At 35.9% G+C, this 9,341-nt stretch overlaps 1 protein-coding gene across 2 annotated transcripts; it reads right to left on the bottom strand.

Moving 5' to 3' along the window:
• Positions 1–484: 484 nt before the first annotated feature.
• On the bottom strand, positions 485–5,064 carry ppa2 (inorganic pyrophosphatase 2). Of its 2 annotated transcripts, XR_014626286.1 has the most exons (13): positions 4,798–5,064; positions 4,302–4,366; positions 4,106–4,144; positions 3,963–4,016; positions 3,712–3,831; positions 3,428–3,514; positions 2,970–3,096; positions 2,761–2,888; positions 2,583–2,671; positions 2,386–2,455; positions 1,933–1,972; positions 1,444–1,833; positions 485–940 (listed from the first exon to the last, which is right to left on the bottom strand). XR_014626286.1 is itself a non-coding variant. In XM_084400376.1 (12 exons), the coding sequence occupies exons 1-12, from the start codon at positions 4,970–4,972 to the stop codon at positions 1,805–1,807; spliced, it is 1,023 nt and encodes a 340-aa protein (XP_084256502.1). In that variant the 5' UTR covers positions 4,973–5,064; the 3' UTR covers positions 486–1,804. The 2 variants fall into 2 exon arrangements, 1 of the variants encoding a protein (XP_084256502.1); XM_084400376.1 differs by having other exon boundaries at positions 486–1,833.
• Positions 5,065–9,341: the final 4,277 nt, after the last annotated feature.

The following is a 9,341-nucleotide window of genomic DNA, read 5'->3' as shown; positions in this document are numbered from 1 at the left end:
ATCAAAAGTGTAAGACTCATATTAGACCTTACGGCACTCGCATCGAACAAAGTTTTCAAAGAATGAATGTTTAGTTCAGTTTTTTTCTGTAGCCAGAATGTTCCCATGCAGGCAGGAGATTTATGTGATGCATGCAGCAGCTCTATCAGCGGTTTGTCTCCTTCTTGCCATGCTGAACTGAAACACACCAACAACTGTGTTGTTGGAACTGTGATGTCAACAATAGATTTACATACTTAGAGATGATAGGACAGCTACTCTCATGTGAAACGCATGCGGAGCGTATCAATCGACAGAAGCATACATTAGCAGCCTGTTTTACGCATTTTTTCCCCCCAACACACTAACAAATATAGATGCCTTATCAGATTTGAGATTAACCACACTGCAAGTGTGTGCTGAACTGTGGGTGGAGAACGGTACGGTTCGAATTTTTACTGAGAAGAACTGTTACACCCCTAGAAAATACGTCACAATACTGAAGTAAGGTTGCAACTTTCGGTTCATGCGGACATTAAACCAGAGTGTTTATTGCAACCAGGCACACTAAACACTTACAAAAATAAAATGCTGTCCTTGATAAACATCTGTTCCTAATGGCGCTTTTCCATTACCAGTACCAGCTTAACTCGACTCGACTCGCTTTTCGCTCCGTTTTCCATTGCAGATAGTACCTCCACAATAGTACCTGGTCGTCATAGCGACACCGCAGGAAACTTCCGTGACATAATCTTCTACGTGAGACACACCCGCTACCCCCACGAAAAAAAGTACCTGGAAGCAGGTACAACTTTTACACAGTGGAAAACCGAACAAAGCCGATTCGAGTCGAGTCGAGGCGAGCTGGTACTGTGTAGTGGAAAAGCGCCATAAGTCAGCCCAATTAAATAAACAGAAATTTAAGAAAAAAAAAAAAGAAAAAAAACATTTAAAAGGTGCACTGTGTAATAATTATGAGGATCTGTTGACAGAAATGCTATATCATATACATAACTGTTTTCAGTGGTGTATTAAAAGACATTACATAATGAACTGTTATGTTTTTATTACCTTAGAATGAGTAGTTTCTATCTACATCCCCTTACATGTTAAGTCGTCATTTTGCTCCATGTTTCTACAGTAGCCCTAAACGGACAAACACGTTTCGTCACCATGTTGTTCTTCGTGCAAAGAAACTAGCTAAAGTCAGCGAATAAAACACTGACACAATGATGAACAAGTAAGTAACAATAATACTCGCAATAACATTTTGTTTTACTGAATAATTAAGTAAACATAATTTCTTACTTTATCTTTGTAAAGAAACCTCATTGCTTAACTGGCTACTCTCTGCTGTCTCAGACGACGACATCTCCAGTCGTCCACCGTAACTTCTGTCGGTTGCAATTCGCAACCTCACCACTAGATGTTGCTAGAAAATCACACACTGCACCTTTAAAAGGCATTGTAAAAGGATGATGAAAGAAAAAAAAAACTTGACTATTAACCTAAGTAAGAAAAGTAACATGAGTTTTGGCACTGAAATGTGTATTTTAAAATATGTAAATAAGAGTAATTAAGTACAGAAACATGTCAAACAATATTACTGCAAGAATACTGAAATACAAGAAAATTACTTGCATATATGATAACAAATGAATGACAAGTAAGTGTGTATGCCTTGTGCTAATAAAGACAAGTTTTAAAAATAAAATATTAATGAAACAAAATCTTTGTACAATGGACATTACTAAACCCATGTAAAGGCATCGTCTGGCCTTTTCAACCATCTTGTGAGATCACTCTGCAAAGTGTGAATGATCTTTTACTTTGCAAAGAAGTGCCATTTGTCCACTGAAAAATGGAAACGGGTTAAAGTTATATAATTGGTAAAATAAATAAAAATAAATAAATAAAATAATAGTAATAAAAAATATATAAATACAATTTTACCTTCAGAAGATACTGCGAGGGGTTCCCCATATTCTGCAGCCTACAAAAGCAAATGTGCAGTTGTCTTGTGTGTTCTCAAGGAATGGCAAAAATGACAAAAATTTGCCAATATTAAAGGGATAGTTCACCCAAAAATGAAAATTCTGTCATCATTTACTCACCCTCAAGTTGTTTCAAACCTGTAAGAACACAAAAGAAGATATTTTGAAAAATGTCTGTAACCAAACAGTTGATGGACCCCATTGACTTCCATAGTAGGAAAAAAAAAAAATTCTATGGAAGTCAATGGGGTCCATCAACTGTTTGGTTACAGACATTTTTCAAAATATCTTCTTTTGTGTTCAGCAGAAAAAAAGAAATTCTTACAGGTTTGAAACAACTTGAGGGTGAGTAAATGATGACAGAATTTTCATTTTTGGGTGAACTATCCCTTTAAAGGACATAAATACTCACAGCTTGAACCACGGCACTAGCCTCTGCATCACTGCATTTGAATGGACTATCGCACAAGGAGGTGTTTTGACTAAAAAGAGAGATCAAAGTAAATAACAAGATCATAATTACGGTCATCAAAATGACTACCAAATCTTTAACAAAGAGAAACTCTGTTGTCATTTAAATCTGGTGTACAAATCAAATCTCACACTCACCAAACAATTTCATCCCCTTTCATCTTTTTTCTCATCACTAATGCTTTCCAGAAGCTGTGTGTTGATTTGATGACTTCTATAGCAAAGTCCTAAAAATATATTAACAACATCAACATTAGATGATTGATCATTAAATGGATTAACACTTCTCCATCAGCAATCTACCATGATACGCTACCTTATCCTTAAACTGTCCATTGAATGCAAACCTGTTCTCAGGCTTTCCATCTGGTACTTTATATTTTTTAAACCAATCCACCGTAGCCTCAAGATGGCCAGGCTTAATCTTTCTCACATCCTCAATACCTGTTAATGATACACTAATTGAGATTACTCAGTCATAAATGCAGTCAATAACTACATAGATGTATAAAAACAAATACTCACTATTAAGGCTTGATGCATCTGGGTCCTCTATATTGATGGCTATTACCTTCCAGTCAGTCTCTCCTTCATCTATCAAAGCCAGAATTCCAAGAACCTTAACCTGAACCACCTGCCCTGTTACACACACCTGTGTAACAGAACCACAACCAATTTGTGTTGGTAAAGAAAGAATATATCGTGCTAAATAAATACCAAAATACATGGAATAATGGGCCAAAAATGCCACCTACAGTGTCACAAGCTACAAAATAATTAGTTAAATTGTCAAAGTATTATAATTTATAATATTATAATATCAATATACAAAAATATATATTTATATATTAAATTTAAGGTTTCAGTGTATTGAATTAGAAGCAAAACTTAAATGTAGGATTTGTAATTTTGTAAACTACAAAACTGCTTAATGGTTTAAATGCTTTTGCAAGACATAATATTAACTATGCAGTTCCACCCACCTTGGAGCTAATCTCACACACGTCTATGGGGTCATTGTCTCCACAGCACGTGGTTTCCTTGTCAGTGTGGTAGGGATCTTCCCATGTCTTTATATATTGGTAAAAAAAAAGGGTATTGTATTCATATTAAAATGTGATAGAGGATTAGTAATACAAAAATATTACAACAATTAAGATGACGAAACAAAAACATTGATTTTTTCAAATCAGACTGCAGACAGATCTTAAATTCAATAGCCACGATCTTCAAAAATTCATAGCCATAATCAAAACCAGGACATCACCTGTGGAAGTGCACCATAGTTCCAAATGTAACCTTTGTGCGGAAAAATGTTAGCTACATATCGTAGCTTGCCTTTCTTCACATCTTGCTTGATCGGGTTTAATGGTTCCTTTGTTGCTATCTGTGGGTAAAGGAAATTATGTAGTGTGTTTTTAAAAATTCTGTGCTCAAAATAACATACTATTGTATTGCACATAAGCACAATATAAGAACATACAATACTGTATTTAAAATATATTAAAATATACTTACCTCCATCTTGGCATTTGACCAACGAGGAACTTCTACGACCATATTAAACAGGATCTGTTAAAGACAAACCAACATTATTACATTAAACACAATCTATTTTGCAACAGTAAGGTCCCAAAATGCTTATATTGATGAATGGTTACCTCATTCGTTTTTAATTTCTTTCGTGGAACGCCACATTCCTGATAAATAAGAAGCATGATGTCATTAGAAAAAAGACTGAGTAAGAACTGTGCCGGTTATCTTGATGCAATTAGGTTATTGGACTAATTCATTAGTTATTATCACCTGACCTAATAGCACTGATTTTAAGTAGACATCCACATTATACATACCAACCTGTTCATCAGCAACATACAGAGGAATGTCATGGAAAGGGGATATGTATTTTCCATCGGAAGTTTCTGCAAAGCAAATGTTACAATCTGTATCAGTCGTCCAAATTCAATTTGTCTCAAGGTATCAGACTCTGGTTGTGTTTAAATGAGGTTCTTCCTCTTTCTCATAGTGTTTGATACACAGAGATAACGTTAGGTCATGGGCGTTGCTAGACGAGATGTAGAAAGCATAAAGTATACACACACACACACACACACACACACACACACACAAAGGAATTTGAAGAGTTTAATAGTTTAGTTTTCAATGCAGTTGAGTGTAACCTAAACCGGGAATGCGTGCATGTTACTTTCACAATCTCCCGCCTTTGGCGCTCACAAATTCGCTGCGAGGTAACACACTGTGTCAGCAAAAATCATTTTATTTGAGAGGAGTGAGGGGCTTACAGTCTGCATTTTTTACTAATGACATTTAAAGATGAGAAGGGCAAACTTACTTAAATAAACCCTGTAGTCAGTTGAGTTTGGTCGTCCCCTCTGCTCTGTTAGGTAGTGCACCATTTTTCTCAAATGAAAGGAAGCAGCTGAAATGAAAGACTTGCTTTTCCGAGAGGACTGCGAACAGAGAAAGGCTGCAGAAAACTTCGCAGCAGTATAAATAACTGAACGCATTATTTACACTGACATTTAATATAATAGTTCCTGATTGCGTGTGAACGTCACCCACGTTACGCCTCACACAATCTCTTTTAGTTCATACTGCCACCTATCGTCAGATGACCGTAATTTACACAAAAGGATCCAAGCAAGAATGGGGAAGTATGTAGGTCTGTAATTTAGGTTAATTGTTCATATGCTTTGTACGTTTACCTTCATGTTTTTCTATTCAGATTTATTTATTTATTTTTATTAAAAAATATAAATTTTGTTATAAAAATGTAAATAGAAGGCAATGATGTTTTGGTCTTCTGATGAGGATTCCATGTGATGAGAGTTCAGTAGGGGGCGCTGTGTTTTTTTTTTTTTTTAGCTGTTAGAAGGTTAAAAGTTCAGCTTATAATAATCTTCATTTTATTCTAAAGTAGCCTATACAAGAAAGTAGAAAAGAGTAGAATGTTGACATATTTTAAAAGTGAAAGGTGACCATGAGCTGTCAAAAAAAAATAATAATGCATAAACCGTAAATAAATCATACATTATAGGCTACTTCAAGAATTCTGAGATCATAGCTTTGTGTCAGGAGCAGACTGAAATTGAACTTGTCGCTGATATAATTAGTTCCTCAGCTGCACTTCTAAAATCTCATGTGTCGTAAATTGTAACCCATTCAAATTTTGCAAATGATGTTTGAGAGTATTTCAGTAAATAATTAAACCTTAAAGGTATAGCGGAGGATTTTTTACTTCCGGGTGGATCACCTATACTATTGGTCCTCCTAATTGTCAATCATTCTGGTGAATCAATCAAACTTATTCAAAAAGTGGAGAGGGCGGGTCTTATCTAAAATTCAGAAAGATCCTCCGCTATACCTTTAAAACTTAAATCTCTGACTGTTTCTTAGCTATCATGTATCAACCACAACAGAATAGCCCGAGGTTATGAATGCAACCTCAAATGTAGAAGAATACAATAAACATAAAGCAGGACTGGTCTCACTAAAAGCACATTAGGCAAGTATTAAACTCTGATATTGACTTAAGATAATGAGTTTTTTCGTGTTGTTATGCTGTTGTTGTTTTTTGTTGTTGTTGTTGTTGTTGTTGTTGTTGTTTTGTCTATTCAATAAAGGTATATTAGGTCCAGTATTGCTGCTGCGTAGTGCGTATGAGGACGGGTAGGCCTATCAGAGCATGTTTCTGTCTATAAACAGAAAATTTTATACGTGTTTAGATGACTAGCCCCCGGTTTCACAGACAAGGCTTAAGCCTAGTCCCAGGCTAAAATGCATGTTTAAACGGTTAAATTAAAGCAATTTGCACTGACATTTCCTCAAATATGTCTGTGGCAATTTTATTTATTTATTTATTTATTTATTTTTTAAGATGCACACCAGTAGCTAATGCTTTTTTCCAGGTATGTTTATGAAAGCTACCTTAATGTCCTAATTGAATTGGCCTAATCCTGGCTTAATCCTGAGACCTGTCTGTTGAAACCAAGCCTAGATGTCAGATATGTTGCAAAGCACATTTAATAATTTCATTATATTTGTGAAATTCCTTAATGCAACTTTTTCAGGCACCCTACAAGGCCTTGTACTTTTTATATATATAAAAAAAAACTAAATCGGTTTTCACTAGCCCTGGTAAGAATGAAAAATAAAAGGCAGTGAAGGTATTTGATTTATTTGTGAAAGTTTGTAAAGGTATTCATGTATTCCTTTGTCTTGTAGTTTTACCATTTTTTATGTGCTTGTACATTGTTACATTGCTTGTTTTTTATTTTATTTTATTTTATTGATTTACATACTACTGTCACAAGTATCTTGTTCTGTCCATGGACTTTTATGCTGAAGTTGTAATCCCGTTTCCTGTTCTTCTTCCTTTGGATTTAATGGCAAACCAGCTTTGGATGCATTTTCGCCACCTACTGGGGTGGAGAGTGAAGCGTTGCTGTATAGAAGGAAAGAAAGGAAAGAAAAATTAAAAATCTAAATTCTTCCATTCAAACTTGTTTTCTTAAGATATTCTAATGAAGCTGTGGTCACTTTTGAATTATTGTTCAAAGTTTACCTTTTTATTCTTACAGATACAGCCTTAATCTCTTCTATGAGCTGAGTATTCTAACCAACAGATCTTAGAAGAGCATGTCCGACTGTTTCTGGTAATCCTCGTTTGCTGCACAATCCTGAAGTATGTTTACCAATTGAAAAAAATAAATAAATTATTGATTCAAAGTTGAGAGTCCAATATTCCCTACTTCTTTATATAATTCATGTAAGTGTCTTCCCTTTCTTTCCTGTGTCCACAACATGCCATATTCTTAATAATATTTTTAACTAACCCCTTAATTTCAACTTTTCCCAGAGGCAAATTAACATTTATTCTTGAATACTTTCTGTGAGAATATCATGTCTTGAGGCAGATTTTCATTTTTGTAAGCTTATAAGGCTTGGTAAATAATCAGAGCAAATAACTTGAAGGACATTAACCTCTTCCACCCAATTCTGAGGAGTAAACATATAAGAAATTAGATGTTTTATAGTCCTGATTTTATAGTCCTGCTGTGGATTGACTACTGTTGCAGCTGTTTGCCAAGATTCAGGATATTTTCAGCTGTCAGTATATATTTGAGTGCAATAATGATGATACTCTTGATCCAAATATTGTTTATCCTGTTTCCGGTGCCATGTTTGTAGTCCTTTGTATATAGTTTTCCCTGTTGATTAGTCTTGACTGTTCCCAGGTTGTCTTGTTAGTCTATTAGCCCAGTGTATCTTGTGTTGGTTGTTGTCCATGGACATATGTGTTTAGAGTCAAGTTACTTTAGTTCATTGTGTTCCCTTGTTTTGTTTTTGGCTTTGGTTTCATTAAACTCCTGCACTTACTCCTGCATGGTACGTTTACACAACAACAGTGATCTAAAAAAATTCCGTTCACATGCATCCGCAAAAATGACTACAAATGCTGTTTTATGCATGCCAGGCCAGTAGTTGGCGATGTCACTTTGTAAAGAAACACTGTGCACCATGACGTCACCATTTTCACAAAGTCGTGTTTTTGTAGCTTACACGAAGAAGATAACTGTATCATTTTCAAAAACTTGAACACATTGAAACCCATTTTCAAAAGTTTGCATTTTAAGGCCCCAAAAACGCTGTTTTCTTGTAAATGAACGGGCTAAATGCATAAAAAGTTATTTAGTCAAAAACAGTGTCGCGTAAACAGCCCTAAAAGATAACACTAAAAGATTTTTAAAATCGTATAAGATTTTCAAAATGTGAGAAACCACAAACATGACGATAAAAAAAATTCATAGATTTAACGGGTTTGTTCCTATAGTGCGTGGAATGCCGCGATGTGACAAAGACCAACATGACATCATGACTTTGCGTAAACATACACGCCACTTTCAAGTCAAGTGGCGTGTTATCTATACGCATTTTGAGCTATCCGCGTGTATGTCCACGCCGTCATCTTCCGCGTGTATGTCTACGCCGTTAAATGTCCGAGTGATTCCGCGTGTATGTCTACGCCGTTAAATATCCGAGCGAAACGAAGCAAAATGTAAATCTACATCTGGGGAGCGATATTTTTTTACTAGGATGGTAGGGGAAGACTCATAAATGGTATTAACCCCAGTGACGGGTAGGTTTAGGGACGGGGTTGGGGTAAGTCATATATATTTATATAGAGAGTAATGTAACGTTAAGTCAACGGCGTTGATAAACACGCTGAAAAGCGATTATGCGTGTTGATAGCACGCCAAAAATGGAAATACGAATTGGCGTGTCATACATACGCCATTTCATGAGATCAGTCTGCAAAGACAGCTCACCACACACTAACAGATTCCCGACTTTGAACGCGAGAAATCTTATGTCCAAACGTGACTTTAGAGAAACCAATCACTGTGGATGACAGACAAAAAGAAATTGCGATAGTGTTTGGACTGCTTTTTACAGAAAATGTATGGGGGGAAAAAAGAAAAAGGTTTGGATGAAGTCATGAAGATTGTTGTTATACTTCCGTCTTCCGTCAGAGCTCGCTTTCTGATTGGGTATCATTTTCGTTCCACGTGACAATCTACTGACTGTGTTCGAATTTGTCCTCAGGGTTCCCCCTACACAACAGGATTTCTGATCGTAAATATTCAACCTGTTGGATATACGATTTGAGATTGGTGCAGCCCCGATGTTCTTCTGAGCAGGTTCAGTCACTCTTATCACACATCACACCTCAGGAAAATCTGATCAAATAATCTGTAGAACCATCAAGATAATCGGGACTTTACCTCATCGGAAGGGGAGAATTGGGAGAATCCAAAATCGGCCGATAATGTAGGTGTCATAATATGTATGTTCTGAAAATGGATTTGCCAGCTG

The sequence above is a fragment of the Rutilus rutilus genome (assembly GCF_951802725.1).
Source record: "Rutilus rutilus genome assembly, chromosome: 2".
Classification (NCBI taxonomy): Eukaryota; Metazoa; Chordata; class Actinopteri; order Cypriniformes; family Leuciscidae; genus Rutilus; species Rutilus rutilus.
The sequence above is the reverse complement of the archived record's forward strand: the minus strand, read 5'-3'. Positions and strand labels throughout refer to the sequence as shown.

Coding starts and splice junctions, on each gene's coding strand:
- ppa2 (XM_084400376.1), bottom strand. CDS start 4,972: ATGCGTTCAGTTATTTATACTGCTGCGAAGTTTTCTGCAGCCTTTCTC. Junction 3,832..3,962: donor GGTCAAATGCCAAGATGGAG/GTAAGTATATTT, acceptor CTTTACCCACAG/ATAGCAACAAAGGAACCATT. Junction 2,889..2,969: donor AGATGCATCAAGCCTTAATA/GTGAGTATTTGT, acceptor TATCATTAACAG/GTATTGAGGATGTGAGAAAG.